Source organism: Triturus cristatus, chromosome 7, assembly GCF_964204655.1.
Source record: "Triturus cristatus chromosome 7, aTriCri1.1, whole genome shotgun sequence".
In the NCBI taxonomy this organism is placed as follows: domain Eukaryota; kingdom Metazoa; phylum Chordata; class Amphibia; order Caudata; family Salamandridae; genus Triturus; species Triturus cristatus.
In genome coordinates this window covers 436,320,192-436,344,178 of record NC_140590.1, presented here as the reverse complement: position 1 = coordinate 436,344,178, position 23,987 = coordinate 436,320,192, and the positions used below count along the sequence as shown (strand labels likewise).

The 23,987-nt window shown below is 47.3% G+C and overlaps 1 protein-coding gene across 10 annotated transcripts in view; it reads right to left on the bottom strand.

Moving 5' to 3' along the window:
- The window catches only part of MAP2K4 (mitogen-activated protein kinase kinase 4), an 834,137-nt gene that overhangs the window by 257,433 nt on the left and 552,717 nt on the right, over positions 1-23,987 (bottom strand). For all 10 annotated transcript variants that reach the window (XM_085616757.1, XM_085616753.1, XM_085616758.1 and 7 more), the window contains one exon: positions 8,308-8,435. In XM_085616757.1, the coding sequence (XP_085472883.1) occupies positions 8,308-8,435 (128 nt within the window). The remainder of the gene's footprint in view (positions 1-8,307; positions 8,436-23,987) is intronic.

The following is a 23,987-nucleotide window of genomic DNA, read 5'->3' as shown; positions in this document are numbered from 1 at the left end:
TTGTCAGCCTCTTTAAGGTTGCTTCTGTCCGTCTTTCTCGCAGTTTTCTGGGCAGTGACTGGCCTGCAGATATCAATGCCCGCCCTCCTGTAATCATTGTTGTGTAAAGTCGGCAGAGTTCTTGGAAGGAGCGCACACGCCGTGATGGTTTCACCTGGATGAATGAGCCGCCAGGCGGGTTGGCCCCTGGCCAGTGACTCTGGGATGCAGGTAAAGTTATTCCGTGGGTCTTTCCTGTGTGCATAACCCTCGGAAACGAGCTGCTTGGACAAGACATTGCTGGTATATCTCAGAAGCAAACGCTTTCCCAGCTGCGACCATGTCATCTCGAAAGAAGGCAGCCTCCCGCGAGAGGCCTGCAGTCCCCATCACAGAGCCGCTCCCCTTATACTGTGAGATCGGGAGCTGGAGCGCGAGCAGAAGTCTTTCTCTGCCAATATTGTTGTTTACGATGATTAGCAAAAATGTTATCTTCACTCTGCCTCACGTAACAGCAAATATGGATAAACACACTTATTCCGAAGTTGTGTGCAGTGCAGAAGAGACCCAATGTGAACATTAAAGCTTCTTGCTCAAGCAAAACGAAGGCAAAATAAACACAAGCCCTTACACTGAGTACACATGGGACTGACTATGCTTACCTCAACCTAAAACCCAGCAGCTATAAAGATGTAGATCGATATAGATGGATATGGATAGATCCCGCCGCGGCAAAAGTGAAAGCGCTGCGTTTGACCATGTTTCCAATTAACGCGACCGCGAGACGCAGCGCGATATTTGGAAACATATGGCGCTCATGCTCGCTCCCGTGAACCCTAGGCCACTAGAGAAAGAAGGTGGAACATGCACCCGCATTTGGCCAATTGCATGCTGTCTTTCTTAGAAAGACGCCTGCAAAGGCTAATAGCGGGTGAAGAAAACAAAAACAAGTGTGTGCATGTGTTCCAAAGTTTAAAGCCCTGTCTAAATGTCTCGCAGCGCATGCGCGCTGGCTCAGGAGAGACCTAAAAACAGGGTCACCCAAAGTAGGTCTGTGAATACGCACTACTCAATTCTGTTTACTGGTGGGCAAGAGCATAGTTTGGTTCATGTGCCCACAAGGGTGTCGGGTAGAGAATCGTTGAATGACAGTAAGGGTTCCAATGTGGATTGTCCGTGTTGTTTAATGAAGACACTGGTCTGTACCTCACAGAAGCTAACTGTAGATCCAAAATTCTGCCACCCATCTAATGTCAATGGCAAACTAGATTCCACCATCATCACCACAATCTGGTTGGCTCAGGTCAGAGCCTGATCGGTAAAGTTGGCGAGGGTGGCTTCTCAGCAAAAGTATTGTTTTCTCAGAGGCAAACTGTATCAGGCCGAGGCATCGGGACTGGGCGGTATTGACGGAGGTCGAGATAAATTTGATTCAAAGTCGGACAGAAAAATGGGATCAACGTCCACCTCTACTATCGGACATTGTAATCCGACTGGAGACTTCTACGGATCTGTGGATTCTGAAGGTGTGCCAGAGCAAGCCAGTAGGGTGCCAAAAAGTTTTTTCTCAGCTACATAGCTCATGATGTTCTGCGGTTCAGTGCTAGTCTTTATCTACGAGTTGATGAATCTGATGGACTGGCGCAAATTCCATTCCTCAGTATTCCGCCCACTGCTTCCATATTTTCGAGTGATTTTGGTGCAGCCCCTAGCTTTATACACGGAGTTCTCCATGCCCATGCAGTGACCCATTCACTTTTTCCACACCGATAACAATGGAGGAGCTGTTGCCTTCCACTATCTGGCTATGACGCGTTTAGCAAGCGTCAGTCCCAATCTAACCAGGGATAATTTAAATTTATTTCCACCGACATAAACCCTGTAGTTTTATGAGGAAACATGTTCCCTTGCACACTGGAAGTAAATTTTGAGGCAAGAACTCCTCAATTGGCGAGAAAAAAGTAGGAGCTACCTTCAGATTCACGTACAAAGGCAAAGAGAGGATCTGACGTCTGAGTTTCTATGAAACTCCAGCTGTGACTTTGGTGGCGGAGCACAGTTGAAGTAGAGCCGCATGGCATCACCTACTAGCAACACAGGGTCTATGCTGAAAAATCTTCTATTCTAGCGCATGGGGATATTGTAAAGGTGAGGACTCTGAGGTTAGAAGTATCCATCAGACATTCCGTAGACAACATTTCTTTTTTTTTAACAACACTTTTTATTAATCAAGAAGGCAAGGACTGCAGGCCCCTGTAGAGCCAGGGGATATGCCACATAGTAAATAGCAACAGCTCTTGATATTTTTACATAACAAGGAACATTGAAGAGGTATTCATACATCATCTGTCAAGAAAAACCCCCTCCCTTCCCAACACCCAACCCCCGCCCCCGACCCCTGACCGCACCACCACCAGAGTCCACCAGCACTATCTCTATACAATTAGTACTCAGCCCCACACCTGACACTCAAACAGGCCACAAGTCTCCATCTGGAGGGACCGGGTCAAGGAAAATGCCCCTATAATCAGCCCTCCGCTTCCAGATCTTGAAGTGTTTCCGAGGACACCCCCGTACCTTAAAGATCGGCAACTCCAGGCCCATATTGAAATCTAAGCCTCGTTTCCAAACATTAAGAGAGGGAGCCGCCGGGGCCTTCCATGCCCGGGCGAGATCCCGCTTGGCTGTCGTTAGGCCCAGAAGCAGCAAGTGGCGTTTATAGATATTACCCCCAATATCGGCCATAATGTGGAGCAACACCAATTTGGGGTCTACTGGAAGATCCCAGCCCAGCACCTCCGACAGACACCCTAACACTCCCCCCCCAAAACCGGCGCACCGCAGGGCAGTGCCAGACCGTGTGCACCAAAGACCCCACCTCTCGCCCACACCTAAGGCAGTCCGGGGAGGCTATAAAACCCACCCGCCACAGCCGCTGCCGTGTGTAATATGTCCTGTGGAGATACCGAAATTGTACGAGACGCAGTCGGATCGCTATACTAGCTTCACGGGGCGGTAACAACATTTTTGATGGATATCTTCACACAGATTTCTCAGCCTATGAGCATTCTTCCGGTGCCAGTCTGGATCCAGCAGCATTTCCCTTAATAATACCTATCCACTACTGTCAGATGGAAGCATGTGGCTTCAGCCATCACTTTCTCTCCCACTGTTTGACAACACCAGGATATGCGAGGCACCCAAGTATAGAAATACATGGACTACTGACCTTCTTGACGTAACCACCCCTGCCAGATCCTTATTGAACACAAACAGTTCAATGGTATAACCACAGTTAGTACCTATGCAGAGGAAAGACTGACAGATGAAAGTAGGTCTCCTGTGGACCCAGGGACAGCAGCCAATCCCCCATCATGATGGCCACAGAACCTGGGAACCTAGTTCACAGTCCACATTCTGAACTTGTGCTGCCAAATGAAGAGACTCAAGAGACAAAAGGCCAAGATGGGCCTCAGACCTCCATCCTTCTTTGGGACAAGAAGGGAGTCAAATTCTGTTCACTTTTTCTTCCAGGCCACAACTATAATTACCTATTTGTCTAATAGGGACATAATCTCTGACTCTAAAATCTTTGCTGCCTTGATTGTTCACAGTACGGTGTAATTACATCCTAAGCAGAAGAATCTGCAGGTGAAGCTGCATGACACCACTTGATAGCACTTAACAGCTATTGCTTGTGAATACATTTCCGGATCCATTCTTGAGCCTGCAAAATGTTCAATAGGTAGAGGAAGAAGTCTTCATTATGGCCTCAACATAAAATACGTGACACATTCAGAATGGATACATTCAGATACTTAGTCAAAACGACTTTCTCTTTTATTCTGCTTGCTTGGACTAACATGAATGTCTACAGGGAAGACAGGATTGATCCGGAAGGTCTGCACCAACAATGATTGAAGAAACAGTGCTCAAGCACAAACTCGGGTACCTCAAGCACATTAAGCTTTGTTAAAGGAGATCCATGAAATATTTTAGCTCACTACTCATTTCATGCCAGATTTTTCAAATCTCAAATTGTTAATAACTGTGCAGTTTTTACCTCAATGCCCACATATCTATCCTATTTCATTCTGTATTTATTAAGATAGTTCACGGTATGGATTGATCCATCTGCAAAAGAAATCCATTAACCTGCGTTAAATCGACAGGTGTATGAACAAAGCCCCGTATGACAGTAAAAAGGTAGATAAATACTAGGCCTATCACCCCTTAAATTCTAAAGGATAGCACTTCTAAAAACAAAATAAAACACACCTAAATACAACAACATACCACTATATGGCCCTCTCAAAAACAGGTACATATGCATACCATTTCACACCCATGTTAGTCAAACATTAGCGGGATAAAAACGTTTGATTGTTTACGATTATCTAGGATTTTTTTCTAATGTCACAACATACAAATATGTGCAAAGGGAAGCAGAAAATGGTGTTAATCCAACCGTAGCTAAATAAATGATAACTCTCTGAGTTGCATTCATTTAATGAAAGGAATGTGGATTATGTCATTGAAATACTTTGGCAGATGAGGCAGAGAAATGCATAGGCTAGCTTATTCATGAGGTTTAATAAGTTCATGTTTATCTAGTATGGATCTACTACCGCCTAAACATAGAACATTAAGGGCCCGATGTAGGTGGATAAATACCAGGCGGTAACCCCGAAATTCGTTAAATTTCAGGGTTACCGACTGGTATTTAGCCATTCCTAATGTAGGTGATGATTCGGTATTTACCGAATCTGTATTTAACGAATCGGTAAATGCAATGTAGAAGGCACATAAAAGAGTTCTTATGTGCTTTAAAAATTCGTTAATTACCACCAACTTCAAGTTGGTGATAATTAACGAATTCCTTTAAAAATTCACTTTTGATTTTTTTTTTTTTTAAGTGTCATGTGGCACACATCCATGCCCTTAGGGCATGTATGTGCGCCACACGGTCACACATGCACATTTCAGGGGTGCAACAGGGTGTCCTTTGGACACCCTAGCACCCTTGAAATACCTCCCGGTATTACCAATTCGGTAATACCGAATCGCTAATACTGAATGGCTTTACATTCATTCCTATGGGCCTCCAAGCCCATAGGAATGAATGGGTAGGTATTCCTTATTGCCGAATAAGGAATCAGTATTTTTTACCGATTCATTAGGTACTAAAGAAATACCGATTTCTTAATACCGAATCAGTAAAATTCGGTATTAGGAATTCGGTATTTATGGATTATCTGCATCTGGCCCTAAATCATTTGGTCCCTGGCTGAACTGCTTCAACTAGTTAATGTGTAATTTATGCTCTGTTAGTCACCACGAAGAAGGAAACATCAGCTATGATAGTTATTTTGTGACTTAAACTCTCGATCAGTTCTGCAGTAAACATTTAGCACCCATTATAATGCTGATACAAACCGTAAGCATTAAATGCAATTAAACCTATGTTAAGACTGTTGAAAAAAGAGGGAGATGCCTTTGAAATTCACAATATTGAGAAATTCAAACAAGGCTGTGTTGGCTTTGTGAGGTAGTCTATTCCCAGAGCTACATGATTAAGCAGTGACGGCCCGTGTAGGGCGTTTTACCGGGGCGGTGACATGGCGCAGAGGAGGGGCAGGGTGGGGGGTTGCAAAATGCGGCAAACGGCCGAGTTCAGGTAAGTTACGAAAAAAATTAATAATACGAATTTCGTTGCGCACGCTGCATTGAATTTGGCGATGCAGCGCGCGCAACGAAATTCGTTTTATTAATTCTTTTCGTAACTTACCTGAAATCGGCCGTTTGCCGCATTTTGCAACCCCCCACCCTGCCCCTCCTCTGCGCCACGTCACCGCCCCGGTAAAACGCCCTACACAGGCCGTCACTGTGATTAAGAGAGTTTAAGGTTTCTTCGACAATTACCAAAGCAGATGCGATTTTTATCATTGTATGTTAATGTTATCCAGTGTTGCCTGCCTTTTTAACCACTGCCATATTTAAATAAGCCTGATCTCTATGTGTCCATTATTTTGTGATATTATCTATTTGTACGGAATGATGCTTTGTCTGTAGTGAAAACAAAATATACAACTAAACGCAACTTGAGTTCTCATACAAAGGTGACAGGAAATTACTGCAATGTTAATACTCTCTAGAATTTTCAACAATACTATCCAAGTAAGCTCGAAGAGTATACTAAAACTCACATTAAGGGTGTACTTAAAAGGCATACAAGAATCGTGTTTTGCCTAGAGGCATTGTTCTGTGAAGTATCTTGAGCACAACTCCTCAGCAGCAGCATGAAGGTCTTAAAGAACTGCATTTTTATTGCCCCTCAATATTAACTTCTCAAACAAATAAGTGGTAGAATGTGGAACCTTTCTTACCAGCTAGAACCCTGGTAAACAGGATGAAAAAAAGGTCAGTCCACTGACTGAATATTCCCTGCAGTCCTAATGCAGCTGTCGACATGATTTGCCAGACAGGCTTAATAGGGAACAATTTAAGATTTGTATGTACACATGTCAAACACAGTGGGCCACATGTACGACCCCTTCATTTTGTGTGTTCTAATTGCGACTTTTTGCGAAACACAAAATACGATGTACTAATGTGTCTCAGACACATTTAGACATTCCTAATGGTATTGCAGTTGACCTACATCCTCATTATTTATAACGTAGGTTGCAATTTGCAACCTATTGGGAATCGCTAAAAACACAGGGATGGTGGCCTTCTGGGGAGATCAGTCAGTAGGCATATCCACGAGTAAAATCTGAAAGTTACCTGAAAAGCCAGTGGATATCGTAGTGGCTTCAGGAGGTACAGACAGGGGTGAAGGCAGACACAAAGGTGGTAACCCACTGGAGGCCACTGCGTATCCGTTGGGTCGAAAGGTGTGCCAGAGAGAACTGGAAGGTGCCCAAGAGGCGATGCATGACCTCCTTAAATGCCTCAATCTGTTGTGGTATTGTCAATTGACCCAGGAATTGGGGGTGCATCAGAATCGGCTGTGGAATTTTGGCTTCTCAGTAAGAAAACTGCAGCAAGACCATAGTGCAACTTGATTCCTCACAAGTTCTCAGGGAGAAAGTGGCGAGTCTTTTTAGTTGGATTTTGACCCACTTGAATACTTGGTCTGTTGCAGGACCAGACCCGAGTGTGAGAATGGGTCTGTGTCCCCGACTTCCGGGAAGGAACAGCCTTTACATTGCTTCCTGCGGTGCTTGACGACATACAGTTTGGGTTCATGTTCCTCACTCACCTTTGGGTGTATGAGGGCACGCTCCTCACACGACTAGGAGTTGTGGCCCAAGCCCCAAAACAAGAGCCGAACCTCAAGAGCATCTGTCACAGACATTCATTTGTGACAGTCCCTACAATGCTTCAACCCTAACGTTTCAGGAGGGGACATGTTCCCTTGCACACTGAGAAGAATTATAAAGATAGAAAACTTGTCAAACTGGCAAGAAAACATTAGAAGCTAGCTCTGCATCTGCGTATGAAGGTGAGAAAAGAAAGGAACTGATGTCAGTGTGCTTGGATGACACATATATGTGGCTCCAGTAGTCACTTCCTGGGTGAAGTGGAGTAGATGCTTAATTGCATGACACCACCTACTGATGCACTGTGACAATGCTGAAAAATCTTCCGAATCCAGTCTGGCAGATATTGTAAACATTAGGAATCCGTGGTTAGAATACATCAGTATAAGGTAATCACCCAACCAAACATTTGATTTTCTGCAAAATGTTATCTGAAAACCAATTAGATACTAATGATTAGTATTATACAACAAATCACTACAAAGCTAATAGCTGGATGATGAGAATAATGTATTCAGGAAAAAAGTAACAACACACAATGACGATGGAATGGAAAAGAATTTAAAATCACCACACAACTCTGACAATTACACAACAGTTTACACGTCAGGTTGGCCCAATTTTAGCTCATGTTACACATAACACTCTTCATCTAAGCTTTAGGAGAAAAGGTAAAGTGTATATCAAACGGCGAAGATGATGATATTTAATCGGAATTTGAAGAAAATGGATCTGTGGAAGGAAGAAATGTATCCAGCATTAAAATAATCCGCAAGTTTAGTGTAGGGAAAAAACCCTAGCCATTAAACGCAGCTAAGGCAAGAATAACTCTGCCCACCTTCACAGCTCCACATACAAGTACAAACAATCCAACATTCCACAAGAACATAACATAAAACAGGCCATATGGAAGAAAACAAGAGATGCCAAACACATGTTCTCTTAAATATAACTACCAACTATACCACAGCCGCATGTTAAGGAGTATTAGATTTTTACTTACTGCCATATATGGTCTGCACCCTGCATCTCTGGTCTTGGCTATTGAGTCCACTAGTTGTCCACTAATGCCAAAGTCGCAGAGTTTAATATTCCCATTCCTGTCCAGAAGAATATTGGAAGGTTTTATGTCTGTAATATAAAATATTGAAATATACAGCACCGATAAACTCATTGAAATACAATACAGATGCATCATAGGCAATTTAGTACCACCTCAACAAAAAAAGAAATCAAACCACAATAAGGATGGTAACAAGATTTCCTGCCCCATTCGGGATTCGAAGATTCAGTATTTCACCTAGAGACTTCAGCTGCTTATAACAGCCAACATCTAAGATACAATATCCATGGAAAACATCAGTGCAGAAACATCAAGCCAATATTATTGGTGCCCCTGGTATACTAGTATGAATAGCTCCTTAGGGAAGAAAATTAGACACAACTCAACCTGACTCAGAATGAGGCCAATACCTATAAATGTGGGCTCTCAAGCAAGCTGTGTGCACGGATTATCACTGTTTAAACTACAAACCCAATAGGGAAGGGGCTGACACTCACCTAACAGCAAGTAAAAGATTTGCGAGTAGGTGCTAATTTCATCATCTAGCAGACAAGTAGGTCCTAATTTCTGAATAGGACTCATTTCATTATCATCGAGCAGACGAGTAGGTCCAAACTTTTGAATAATGCTATGTAGAGTAGAAAATCCTCTAAGACAAATAGCACAAAAGCATTACTTTACTAGTTATCCAGAGTTTATATATCTACAGATTTACATGTTTGGATGCACCTCTCGGAGCCTCCCCCCAGTCGGACAAGGATTATCTTCCTCCTTCAAATATGACTCCACCTAAACAGTGCAATGAACATCAAGCCACCCTCAAGAAAGCAACTGGGAATATCGCCATCAAATATTTCCTTGATAACTAATCTAGCTGCAGATTACCTCCCATCGAGATTTTCCCTCGTTCTCGGTCGTCAACATAAAAAATTAACCACCCAGCGAGATTTCTCAACACAGGCGGTCAGATTTCTCATTGCGAGTGGTTACGCATGCTTGCGACCGCTCGAGTTGAGAAACCGTCCGTTCGCATTGAGAAAGCTGCAGCTCGAATAAAAATCTACTAGAGTGGCAGAAAGGAAGCAGCGTCCGCTTGCGCTGTGCATGGTGCCGTTCGCGATTATTGCACAGTGCGGACAAGCACCTGGCACTGAAAATCAACACGAATGGCATTTATCTAACGCACTCTGCGCTTGCAGAGCTCCGCGCAGCGGCGTTTTTCCTGCACTTCGCGGAGTTCCACGTCACGGAGTTCCACCCAGGCTTATCGAAAAACCGGCCAAAGAGGAAAAAAGCTATTTGCTAATTTTGTTTTACATTTGCAAACTCGTAGGACTCTCTCAGGTGAACAGATTAACACCAAATTATAAAAAGCATGGTTTCAGGGTAAAGATATTGCTTTCTGTCAAATTTGGTGTAATCATTTCCCCTATATCACTGTTCGAAAATCAATATAGAAATTGCGTGGGGAAAACGTGCTTTGGTACACCCTTTTCTTCATCCTCCCCTTGAAGGATCACCCTTGAACTTTCCAGGAAGGAACCGAAGTGGATGGACTTTTGTTTTGGACAGTTTTGTGAAGATGTCAGACGGCACCCGTTTATTAGCAAAACAAAAAACGCTCTTCCTATGGAAACTCTGACTTGCATATAACTACACAGTGGCAACCACCACTCAGCAATAGGAGGGGGGGGGGGGGGGGGGGGGGGGGGGGGGGGGGGGTGTGTGTGTGTGTGTGTGTGTGTGTGTGTGTGTGTGTGTGTGTGTGTGTGTGTGTGTGTGTGTGTGTGTGTGTGTGTGTGTGTGTGTGTGTGTGTGTGTGTGTGTGTGTGTGTGTGTGTGTGTGTGTGTGTGTGTGTGTGTGTGTGTGTGTGTGTGTGTGTGTGTGTGTGTGTGTGTGTGTGTGTGTGTGTGTGTGTGTGTGTGTGTGTGTGTGTGTGTGTGTGTGTGTGTGTGTGTGTGTGTGTGTGTGTGTGTGTATATATATATATATATATATATATATATATATATATATGAAACCATACTCCTCAAAAAGAAGCTGAAGCACTCACGGATCACAGGTATCAAGCTTTTATTTCGGCCATGGCATGACGCGTTTCGTCAATTGCTGACTTCCTCAGATGCCGCCAAACAGTGCAAGTGCAGTTCACAGCCACAGTTTAAACACCCAAAGCCCCACTACGATTGGTTGAGGCATCGGTGACAGTCTGACGTGGGGGGTGTGTCAGGACTCAGGTCTTCGAGTCCAATCAGCGCAGGTCCTCTAGCGTAGGTACTTCCCCAGTGGGTTGGGCCCTGCTTGCTCACCACGCCTCCTTGGTAATTGATGTGGCTGTCGAGCTGGTTACCGTAATCCTCATCCCTCCGCATGCACTCCCGTGTTGGGCCCCTGGAAATGACTGTATCGCGTCAAATCCACCCGTGCAGTCACAGTCCAGAACAGAGTTGGCGGGGCGGAATTGCGGGGATGCGGCGGTTCGGTGTTTTAAAAAAGTTTTTGAAGTTACCAACAGTTGCCACACAACCACCGAACTGTCTTGTGGGATGGGTACTCCTCGATGCTTGTGACCGCATCTAAACACGAAACCATACTCCTCAAAAAGAAGCTGAAGCACTCACGGATCACAGGTAACAAGCTTTTATTTCGGCCATGGCATGACGCGTTTCGTCAATTGCTGACTTCCTCAGATGCCGCCAAACAGTGCAAGTGCAGTTCACAGCCACAGTTTAAACACCCAAAGCCCCACTACGATTGGTTGAGGCATCGGTGACAGTCTGACGTGGGGGGTGTGTCAGGACTCAGGTCTTCGAGTCCAATCAGCGCAGGTCCTCTAGCGTAGGTACTTCCCCAGTGGGTTGGGCCCTGCTTGCTCACCACGCCTCCTTGGTAATTGATGTGGCTGTCGAGCTGGTTACCGTAATCCTCATCCCTCCGCATGCACTCCCGTGTTGGGCCCCTGGAAATGACTGTATCGCGTCAAATCCACCCGTGCAGTCACAGTCCAGAACAGAGTTGGCGGGGCGGAATTGCGGGGATGCGGCGGTTCGGTGTTTTAAAAAAGTTTTTGAAGTTACCAACAGTTGCCACACAACCACCGAACTGTCTTGTGGGATGGGTACTCCTCGATGCTTGTGACCGCATCTAAACACGAAACCATACTCCTCAAAAAGAAGCTGAAGCACTCACGGATCACAGGTAACAAGCTTTTATTTCGGCCATGGCATGACGCGTTTCGTCAATTGCTGACTTCCTCAGATGCCGCCAAACAGTGCAAGTGCAGTTCACAGCCACAGTTTAAACACCCAAAGCCCCACTACGATTGGTTGAGGCATCGGTGACAGTCTGACGTGGGGGGTGTGTCAGGACTCAGGTCTTCGAGTCCAATCAGCGCAGGTCCTCTAGCGTAGGTACTTCCCCAGTGGGTTGGGCCCTGCTTGCTCACCACGCCTCCTTGGTAATTGATGTGGCTGTCGAGCTGGTTACCGTAATCCTCATCCCTCCGCATGCACTCCCGTGTTGGGCCCCTGGAAATGACTGTATCGCGTCAAATCCACCCGTGCAGTCACAGTCCAGAACAGAGAATATAGAAATTGCGTGGGGAAAACGTGCTTTGGTACACCCTTTTCTTCATCCTCCCCTTGAAGGATCACCCTGGAACTTTCCAGGAAGGAACCGAAGTGGATGGACTTTTGTTTTGGACAGTTTTGTGAAGATGTCAGACGGCACCCGTTTATTAGCAAAACAAAAAACGCTCTTCCTATGGAAACTCTGACTTGCATATAACTACACAGTGGCAACCACCACTCAGCAATAGGTGTGTGTGTGTGTGTGTATATATATATATGAGATATATATATATATATATATATATATATATATATATATATATATTACTCTCCTTAGGGAGGCACACGACAGCTTGCATCTCTTCAACCCTCCTCCAGCACGTTCTGCAACGGTTTGTGGTTGCGAGAAGAAAACTGGTAGTTCTACCGCTTGGTTTATGACTTTAGGGAGGAATTTTGGGTTGGTACGGAGAACAACCTTGTTATGGTGCATTTGCAGAAAAGGTTCTTGAATGGTAAGTGCTTGTATCTCACTGACCCTTCTGAGGGAAGTGATGGCTACAAGAAAAGCGTTTTTCCATGTTAGGAATTGGAGTTCACATTTGTGCAGAGGTTCGAAGGGAGGCCCCATTAGCCTGGTGAGAATGATGTTCAGGTTCCATACAGGTGAGGGTGGCAGTCTGGGTGGAATTATCCTTTTAAGGCCTTCCATGAAGGCTTTAATGGCAGGTACTCTAAAAAGTGATAGATGTTGCCTGTTTTGCAGATAAGCTGCTATGGCTGTGAGGTTCAGTCTAATAGACGTATAGGCTAGATTGCATCTTTGCAGGTGTAGTAAATAGCCTATGATGTGTTGAATGGACACATCTAGGGGATTGATGGTATTGTTGAGACAGCAGACAACAAAAAGTTTCCACTTGGCGGCATAGCACGCTCTAGTGGTGGGTCGCCTAGCTTCTTTGATGACGTTCATACAGTCAGGGGGAAGATTAAGGTAACCGAATTCTAAGATTTCAGGAGCCAGATCGCTAGGTTGAGCTGAGCTGGGTCCGGGTGTCTGATCTATCCATGGTTCTGGGTTAAGAGGTGTGGAGAGAGGTGTAACTTTTGGTGTGATACTAGAGATAATTCCAGCAGTGTGGTGTACTACGGTTGTCTGGCCCAAGTTGGAGCTACTAGTATGAGAGTGAGGGAGTGTTGTTGTAGTTTGCGCACCACTAATGGAACGAGCGGGAGAGGCGGAAAAGCGTACGCAAATCTGCCTGACCAGTTCATCCATATCGCATTGCCTTTGGACAATGGGTGTGGATATCTGGCGGCGAAGCTTGGGCATTTGGCGTTTTCGTTGGTGGCGAAGAGGTCTATCTGTGGATGCCCCCACAGTTGAAAGTACGGGTGAAGAACTTGTGGATGTAGTTCCCACTCGTGGATCTGTTGTGTCTGTCTGCTGAGCAGATCGCCATAGTGTTTTGGACTCCTGGGACATGTTGGGCCAGGAGAAAGATTTTCTGGGGTATGGCACATCTTCATATACTCTGTGCTAGCTGAGAGAGCTGTGGAGAGTGTGTGCCGCCTTGTTTTTGTATGTAGTACATGGCTGTCATGTGGTCTGTGCGGACTAGGACTGCCTTGCCTGAAATCTGTTTTTGGAAGGATTTCAGGGCTAAGAATATCGCTAGTAACTCCAGATGGTTGATGTGGAGTAACTTTTGTTGAGGTGTCCATCTGCCCTGCATGGTGTGATGTAACAGGTGATCTCCCCAACCGGAGAGCGATGCGTCCGTTGTCAGTATTATCTGAGGAACCGGGTCCAGGAACGGTCGCCCTTTGGAAAGGTTTTTGGTGGTCCACCACCGCAGAGAGCGATGGGTACGACCGTCTACCAACACCAGATCTGTTAATTGATCTTGGGCCTAGTTCCATTGGCGCGCTAAGCACTCTTGGAGAGGACGCATCTGGAGTCTTGCGTGAGGTACTATGAATATGCAAGAGGCCATCATCCCGATTAGTTGCATAAACACTCAAACTGGAAGGGAGTGTTGTGCTGTAAATGTTGCGCGTAGAGCCTGAATACTTGTGATCCTGGCCTGGAGTGGGGTAGGATAGCGCTTTTGAGGTGTCTATGGTGGCACCGAGGTATTGTTTTAAGTGGGACGGTTGCAGATGGGACTTTGCGTGGTTTACCGTGAAGCTCAGTTGGTGAAGTAGCTGGATAGTGGAATGCGTGTGTTGTACACACTGGGTGTATGAGCTGGTTTTTATTAGCCAGTCGTATAGGTATGGGAAGAAATGGATGGGATGTCTCCTGAGGGGTGCTGCCACGACTGCTAGGCACTTGGTGAATACCCGTGGTGCTGTTGTGACTCCGAATGGGAGTACTTTGAATTGGTAGTGTTGGTTGTCCACTACGAATCTGAGGAACTTCCTGTGAGCGTGGTGTACAGGAATGTGGAAGTAAGCATCTTTTAGGTCTAAAGTGGTGAGGAAGTCGTTTTGGGAGAGCAGGGGAAGTACCTGCTGAAGTGTTACCATGTGAAAATGGTCTGAATGTATGTATGTGTTTAGGTGCAGGAGGTCTAGGATGGGCCGTAGAGTCTCGTCCCTTTTTGGTATGAGAAAATATAGGGAGTAAACCCCCAGATTTTGTTGGTTGGTAGGAACCTGTTCTATCGCCCCTTTTAGTAGGAGGAAGATTACCTCCTGCTTTAGTAATGCTAGATGTTCCTGTGACATTGGGTGTTGTCTGGGTGGAATGTTTGGGGGGGTAGACATTAGCTCTAGGCAGTAGCCTGACCAAATTATTTGTCACCCATTTGTCTGAGGTGATGGTAGCCCAGACATGAAGGAAATTTTGGAGTCTGCCCCGACCGGAGTGCGATGGTCTGGGGGGAATGGAGGGAAGTCATTGGGTAGGTGTGGAGGCAGAGCGGGCGGTGTTTGTTTTGCCTCTGCCTTTATTATTGTTGCCCCTGTAGCCGCCTCTTTGGTAACCCCTTGTGAAGGTGGATTGGGTAGGAGCTTTGTATGACGTGGAAGCGGTATCAGAGGAGTAGCCTCTGGATGTGCTCCGAAAGGAGGAACGGCGAAAGGAACGACTGGGAGGGTGTGATTGTAAGGCTCCCATCGATTTCGCCGTGTCGGTGTCTTTTTTCATTTTTTCTAGGGCCTCATCCACTTTTGGGCCTAACAGATGTTCCTGGTCAAAGGGATGGTTCAGGATGGAAGCTTGCACTTCTGGTTTAAATCCTGAGATCCTGAGCCAGGCATGGCGACGGAGGAGGACGCTAGTATTGATGGCCCTGGAGGCGGTGTCTGCTGCATCTAGGGCACAACGGATGGAGGTATTAGTGATGGTTTTGCCCTCCTGAATTAACTCGTTTGCCCTGTTTTTGTATTCGTCAGGGAGGTGTTGCATTATGACTTCTAACTCGTCATAATGGGCCCTGTCATATCTAGCCAGTAACGCTTGTGTATTGGCGATACGCCATATGTTGTCAGCTTGTGATGCAGTGCGCTTGCCGGATGCGTCCAAGAGTTTTGACTTTGTCAGATGGTGGTGCTTCGCCTGACGCCTGGGAGTTGGCCCTCTTCCGTGCTGTGGACACTACCAGTAAATCTAGCGGTGCTGGCCCTCTGATGTAGGAGGGATCTGTAGGGGCGGCTTTGTATTTTTTGTCAATGTGCGGGTTAATGACCCTGGCTCTGACTGGGTCTTTAAAGACCTCTGGCGCATGTTTTACAACTCCTTTGAGCATGGGCAGTATGGAAGTGGCCCTATGCGTGGTGTGTAAAGTATCTAGGAGGAAATCCTCCTCCACGGGGTCGGTATGGAGGTCCACCCCATGATAGTGTGCAGCCCTTTGGAGTAAATGGTTGAACCCCAATTAGTCTTCTGGTGGGGATGGTCTCGAAGGATAGAGATCATCTTGTGGGACGTTAGGGATGTCGGGGATGTTATAGTCGTCCCATGGGTCTGGGGAGCCTGTGGGAGTGGGGTCCCCTGTAGGTAAATCATGGGGCACGCCCCCATGTCATCATATGTGTCGTCATGATCATCATCATCCGGAGGGGGTGTTGGGGAATGATGAAAAGGGGGTGTAGAAGGAGAAGGTCGAGGGGGAGAAGGTGGAAGGGGTGGAAGAGGTGGCGGAGGCATTCTGAAAGGTGAGGTAGCAGAGTCCTTCCTCTTTGGAGGTGGAGCTGGGGCAGGTTTTTCCAGCTGTCTCTTTTTGATGCGGAGCATCAAATGTCCGGTTTTGGGATCCTTGGTCAATGTCTTTTGCAAGGGATCCGGTGTAAAGAGTTCTTCTGAAGGTGGTTTATCCGTCGGCGCCGAAGGCGTCGGGGCGGTTGGTTTTCTGGCTTTAGTGTCCTGTTTGGAAGTATGCAGCTTGGAAAGGGCTTTTTGTTTGGTCAGTGCCGAGATGGGTTTCGGCTTCGAGATCTCAGTGCCTTGTGTGCTTTTGTCGGTTCCGGGGATGGAGTCGGTACTGAGGAGGTGGAACTGGGTTTCGGCACCAAGTGTTTCGGTATGGGGCTCGGTGCTGAAGAGGAGGCCATTTTCTTTTAAGGTGTCGGTGCGGAGGAGTGTTTGTCGGCACCGACGATGGGCTGGCTCGAGCCCGAGCCGCCGGAAGGCTTAATCGGCTTCTTTACTGGTCCCGAAGGTGCGGTGTGGGAAGCAGTGTCTTTGGTCTTACCTAGGCCCGGAGGCGAAGGCGTGACCGAAGCCTTTTTCGGTGCCGGCAAGGGTGGGGGTTGGGGAAATTGGTACTCGCGACCCTCTGTGCCGGAGTGATGTCCTCCACATCTGAATCGTCGGCTTCGGAGGCGCTGATGAGGCCCTCGTCGGTGTGGTGTTCTTCTGGAGCGTCGACGCCTCCTCCGAAGATGTCATCTGGAATCGCCGTCGACGAGTGCGTCATGGTCCTTCTTGCTCTTAGGTCTCGAATCATTTTCTTGGACCGGAAGGACTTGCACGCCAGACAGTCTCGAGCCTCGTGTTCAGGGGAGAGGCAGAGATTACATACTTCGTGGAGATCGGTGTGGGGGAATTTGGACCCACATCGAGGGCACTTCTTGAAGGGAGTCCTTTCCATGAGCCAGGACCGGAGCTTGGGTAGGCCCAAAGGCTGGCATGGATGACTGGAATCTAAGGTGTTGATCGATGAGAGCCGCGTCGAGTGTGGAGATCACTATCGAAACAATACCGCGAATTGGGGTTAGGATTGCGCGTCGATTGAACTGGGAACCTGTTCGGAACCGGAGCGCGAAGATCACATCCGAGCCCGATGGCGGAAAAAAACAATCTGAGGATGGAGCCGAAGCCCATGCGCAACACGATCCAAAGGAGGAGTCACCGACCTCGTGACTTCCAAAGACTTTCCAAGAGGAAAAACAACTGCAAACATCCGGGCCCAACACCAGATGGCGATCTATGCACAAGTGTGTAATCTGCAGCTCATATGCCTCGAACACATATATGCAGCCTAAAATGTTTCAAACATGGCAAAAATGCTGAAATTACATAGGTTTGCATTGTAGTACCCCTAACCCATAAGGAAACAAGCATTTACAATGCAATGGTCTCGGCATTGGTAAAGTTAGAGCTATTGGCATTGCTCATGACATTATTTTTGTTTATGTTTTTGTTTTTAAAACATTTAAAGAAACGGCATTGTTATGAGCAATGCCAATAGCTCTAACTTTACCAATGCCGAGACCATTGCATTGTAAATGCTTGTTTAATGTCCTTGCGAAGCGTGCTCCGTGTCACTTACATTTGCATGCAGGTGAAGTGAATGCAGGCTCGTTCATCTCCGGCCGCACATCGGTACAGTCAGTCTAAGAACACTGACATCACCCTCTGCTAGTGCCCACCCGCTCCACCTGTGCTTCTTGGACAGAGAAAGTTGTGGGTGTAAGTGCTGTGGTGGTATTACTTTTAACCACGCTTGTGGTGGTGACGTGGGAGGACTTAGGAAATCACAGTACTCCTTCGCTTGCACCTGGTTCCTATGAGGATGACGTCAACGGTGACCTCTAGCTCACGAGGTCGAATCTTTTACAGGGCCAATTTATGCGCTTATGCTTCAGAGGTCGGCAAACTGAATAGCTTTAAATCGGATAATAGTATATTGGCCAGCGCACAGCACTTTCAAATGGGTAAATGTGATATTAAGAAGCTACCTAAACTAATTATTGCATACTGTGACCTTTATCAACCTCGGAGGGCGTGTTTATCTAGCGTACCACAGTCAGTCTAAAAACACTGACACCTCCCTCTGCTTGTGCCCACCCGCCTCACCGGTGCTTCTGGGGCACACACAGGGTGTAAGTGCTGTGGTAATAGTACTTTTAAACACACTTGTGGTGTGGACGTGGGAGGATGTAGGTAAAACACATCACGCCGTCATTGCATGGTATGATGACATCAGCGGTGGCCTTCACACGTCTCGGGCTTTACCACTTCTACTTGTGCACACGTTTATTTTTATTCAGTTTTCTATAGCGCGGACACTATAGCAAGGACAGGTAGTTAAGTGTTTGTCTCTTCTGCTGCACCGGAAGAAACAAAACTGCTCCGCCTCCGGATGAGGTTACCCAGCCTCACATGAGCCACAAACAGGACGGTCCCACGCCCACAATTGAAATTGTCACAAATGAAGAGTTATGCCATTTAACGGGTATGCATTTAGTCGCTTGTCATCCAACCCCAACTTGACGGCACAAGGGTACTCAGTCCCCACGCACTCATTCTGGTCTCCGCCAAAACGCTTTAAGAAATACAGTGCACTAATACCCTGCTTTAAGTATCCAGAAATATTTTTGCACACCTGGTTCATAAGGTCGGGGTGAGATACGATTCCGCGCAGGTCAAAGTAGGCTGGGGTGAGGAGGCCACTCTTAAGCTTGAAGCTCCCAAACTTAACAGCCTCGATCTCAAAGAGTCGCAGAGCCAGCGCCTCCATGTCTGCGAGTCGGGGATGAATAAATACGAAAAGGATGCGAGCGAGACACGCCGCGTTTCAACAAGCCAATCACCAACCATAGCCCAACCTCTACTAATAGGCGCAGCGTGATGGCGTCATCCCCGTGGGAGAATTAAGCAGTGACGAGAAATAATAGGAGTGATAAAAGAAATGCGTATATCCTTATCGTGTATATATTCTTGAAATGGCGTGCATACATGGTTATGTAAACAAAGGAGGGACTGATGGGCTTTTATTTAAGGAGGTCCAGCATACATGCCCAGTTAGTCATGTGTAAAGGAAAGAGTATGCAGTTCCTCAAACAGAAGGGGGGGGGGGGGGAGTGCAAAAGAAAAGAAGAGACCGTAAGGCAGAGGAATTCCTCTATTCGGAACTAGGGTCCTCACACACCCAGCAAGCTAGGTGTCATGCTTCATCATATGGACCTGCTCCTCGTCGGGCCGGCGCTGCAATGCCCGATGGGCACCCTAAAAGGGGCTCTTTGGCGGAGATCTTCAGTTCCTGGCCGTATGATGCAGTGTGTGTGAGAGGGACCTAGTGGTGTAGATGTGAGTGCAGGTAAGTGAATTAAAACAAGTTAGAGAGTCCAAAAATAATTTTATTGGGGATGGCTCTCTACCTGAATAAAAAATGTGGAAGCAGAATGGCAGCTAGCTGATGTTATGATTCAGTTTGGCTAAGCTCATCTGCGCTGGTCGACATGTTTCTTGCCTAATGGTCCTAGTGATCCGTGGCAATTCCTCGTGCATACATGGTTAACAGATTTCCTTTGAAACAGCCGATTACGTGTTTGCTTTGATACTGCATGTGAAAACTAAAGGCAGGAAATCAAGAATTATCGAAGCAGCCATGTTAATGCCAGGCAAAGCAATAACAATATAAACCCAAATGGAGATGGAAATGGAGGCTCGGGTGTATACCATAAAATATGTTGTCTACGCTGCGTGACCTTAAATGACTGTCTCCCAAGACGATACCGGAAAATCCAGTTTTGCACGAAACTCTTGTTTTTTTGCCTTCATTTGTGCCAATGTGGAGGCGCCTTTCTGATTGGTACGACTACGCTTACAGCTAGCTCTCATTGGTTATTGCAGCTCTCTGCAGCTATTGCAGACTCGAGCAAGGGCAGACAACTCCGCTGGCCGAAAGATTGACATCGTAATTTAAACTGGAAAAACAAGGCAGAGCAAAAGGCACACCACCGCCTTTCTCCGAGGCAGAGCAGAAATGCCTCGGAGAAACGCAGCGCCCTTTTCGGATTCGGGGGCGTGTTTTGCTGTTATCTCCTCCTTGAGACTTCTTGCAAAAAACACGCCCCCCGATCCGAAAAGGACGGGCCTGATCAGAATGACTGACCTCTTCTCCAATGGCTGGCCAGCATTCAAGAGGCCAGCCAATGGAGAACAGGGGAGAAGAGGGGCGGGCTCAAGCCCCTCTTCTCCAAGTCATTAAATCTCGGAGCTAGACTGCGCAAGCGCAGCCTTCGCAGCCGAGACCTAAAAAGGAAGCACTAAACCAATTGTCCTACAACCATGCCTTATTGCCATCAAGCAAACTTGTAATTGCAGGTATTTGCCTGTAGGCTGCAGTAGAGTATCAAGAAACAAAGAAAGTTAGGTCAGTTCTTTTTGACGGTGCACATGCACCTGAGTAGATCTGCAATCAATAAACAATAACTTGAAGAGAATGCTCGTACGGGCAGGTGGGTGGGTCGCTTATGACTTTAATGAGTATACCCCTGGATGAGAACTAGGATTACAGGTAAGTAACTAATCCTTTTCATCCAGGGGATATTCATCAATAGTCATAATCTATGAATAGAGTAGCAAGCCCATACCCAAAGTCTCGCGGACGAGCAACAGAGCATATAGAACATGAAGTAACATCAAATTCAAACAGCAGTTAAGCAAATAAATTCCTCAAAGAGGCCTGCCCCACCTGGGCATCGGCCTGTGCATCTGAATCTAGGCAGTAATGGTATGTAAAGGTATGTATCGAGCGCCATGTAGCCGCTTTGCAAATTTCAGATATAGGAACGTTGCGAAGGAGAGCTGTAGTAGAAGCTTTCCCTCTGGTAGAGTGTGCTTGTGGTCTGCCCTGCAGAACCTTGTTGGCTAGTTGGTAAGACAAGGCTATACAGGAAACGATCCATCTAGAAATAGATCTTTTGGAAGCAGCCAGCCCGGTATTTGTTAAACCATAATTGACAAAGAGCCGGTCAGACTTTCTAAGCGAAAGGGTTTTAGCAAGGTAAAACTTCAATACCCTCCGGAGGTCTAGAGAATGTAAGGCTCTCTCCGGGGGGGTGGTTGGTTGAGGAAAGAAAGTGGGCAATGTGATAACCTGATTCATGTGAAAATCCGAGACCACCTTGGGCAGGAAGCTCGGATGAGTCCGCAGCACCACTCTATTGGCTTGGAAAACAGTGTAAGGCTCCTTGTAGCACAGGCCCTGAATCTCACTTACCCTGCGGGCTGAAGTGATGGCTACTAAGAAAGCAGCCTTCCAGGTCAAATGCTGTAAAGATGCCTTATGGATAGGCTCAAAAGGAGCACCCATCAATTTGGTGAGAACAATGTTAAGCTCCCAGGGAGGAGAAGGGGACCTCACTGGTGGAAACACTTTCTTAAGCCCCTCTAGGAAATCTTTGACTACAGGCAGTTGAAAGAATGAGGTCTGGGTAGGGGACTTTCTATAAGCTGTGATAGCAGCTAAGTGGACCCTGATGGAGGAGTACTTTAGGCCAGACCTTGCCAAGTGCAGTAAGTATGGCAGTATCACTTGCTCTTGACCTTGAGTCGGATCAAGAGCGTTGTCTCTACACCAAAGGTAAAACCTCTTCCACTTGAAGGCATAGGACTTCCTAGTGGAGGGCCTCTTTGCTTCTCGAAGAATGTTCATACAGTCAGCCGAAAGGTCTAGATGTCCGTACTGGATGACTTCAGGAGCCATGCAGTCAACCGGAGGGAGGGGAGATTGGGATGGAACACTCTCCCCTGGTTCTTGGTCAATAAGTCCGGGAGGCAGGGCAACCTCCGGTGTGGAACCTCTGACAGTTGAAGGAGATCCGGGTACCACTACTGGCGTGGCCACTCTGGTGCTATCAGGATCATTCTGGTGTTGGTCCTGTAGAACTTCTGTATGACCGACGGGATGAGAGGGAGAGGAGGAAAATCATACAGCAATGTCTGCGACCAGCTGATCAAAAGTGCATTCCCCTGTGATCCCTGCTGAGGGAACCTGGAGGCGAAGACGGGGCATTTCTTGTTTGCAGCGTCTGCTAACAGATCGATGTCCGGCACCCCCCATTGCCGGAAGACCTCTTGGGCGACGTCGTCGTTGAGCACGCTCTACGAAGTCTCTACTGAAGCCGTTTGCCTGCACGTTCAGGGTTCCAGGAAGGTGGACTGCGATGATTGAAAGGCCTCTCGCCAGCAGCCAATGCCAAATGGATTGGGCCTCCAGAGACAGGACTCGTGACCTGGTGCCTCCTTGCTTGTTCAGATAGAACATAGTTGTTGTATTGTCTGTCTGAATCTGAATGTGGCTGGATTGAAGAGACGGGTACAGGGATTTGAGCGCCAGATGCACCCCCCGTAGTTCCAAGAAGTTGATGTGATAACTCCTTTCTGTCTCGGACCAGAGACCTTGTACCTGAAGCTGGTCCATATGAGCTCCCCAGCCTTGCATTGAGGCATTTGTGACCACTGTCTGTCTTGGAGGCGTCTGATGAAAAGGGACCCCTTGCAGCAGGTGAGAACGTTTCATCCACCATCTGATGGAGTCCCTGGCAGCTTGGTGGAGAGAAACACGATCTTCCCAGCGACCTGACCTCTGAGACCATTGATCTTCGAGTGCCTGTTGTAGAGGCCGCATGTGAAGGCGTGCATTGGGCACAATGTAGATGCACGAGGCCATCGATCCCAGTAGTGAAGACACTTGCCTGGCTGTGGGAAGAGCAGTGTCGAGAAGAGTGTGGCACTTGAGAAGCATTGATGACAACCTCTCCTCCAAAGGACACACGCTTGCCTCTGCGGAGTCCAGGGAGGCGCCCAGATAGTGTATCCGTTGAGTGGGGTTGAGGACAGACTTCTTGTAGTTGACTTGCAACCCCAAGGACTGCAGCAGGTTGAGGCAGTACGAGAGATGGCGCTGGAGTAGCGCAGGTGTGGAACTTTTCAGGAGCCAGTCGTCTAGATAAGGATAGACGAAGATCTTCTGCTTGCGGAGGAAGGCAGCCACCACCGACATGCACTTGGAGAATGTGCATGGGGGGGGATTTGAGGTGTGCGTGGGAGGGATTTGAGGCCGAACGGAAGCACTCGGTACTGGTAGTGATGACGAGAGACCTGAAACCTGAGGAATTTGCAATGTTTCACTGAGACAGGAATGTGGAAGTAGGCGTCCTGCAGGTCGATGGCACACATCCAGTCTCCCTGGTGAAGGTGCGGAAAGGTTTGATGCAAGGCTAGCATTCTGAATTTTTCCTTTCTGATAAACCTGCTCAGCAGGCGCAGGTCGAGGATAGGTCTGTACTCTTTGGTTACTCCTCGCTTTTGAACTAGAAAGTAGCAGGAGTATACCCCCTGGTTTCTTTGGAGAGGTGGGACTTCCTCTATGGCCCTCTTGGAGAGGAGAATAGCTACTTCGTCCTGTAAAAGCCGATTTTGAAGTTGAGGAAGGTGCTTCAATTGCGGGGGCACTTGCGGAGGGGGAGACTTGAACCTTAGCAAGTAACCATGCCGTACAATATTCAGCACCCATTTGTCTCTTGTTATGGTTTCCCACTCTTCCAGGTGAAAAACGATACTCCCTCCTACCGGAGTGGCGAACGGGCATGGAGGAAGTAAAGCCTCACTGTTTGGGAGGCTGCTTCGAGGTGGACTGCTGCTGCTTGGCGTTCCCTCTTCCTCTGCCACGACCCCTCTGCTGGAATTGGGGTCTCTGTTGGTTCTGGGAAGACCATTGAGGGGGTTGAACCCTCTGTTGAAAGGAACGTTTGTCGCCCTGACGAAAGCGCTTCCGATAATCCTTGCACTTCTCCAGCCCAACAGCCTT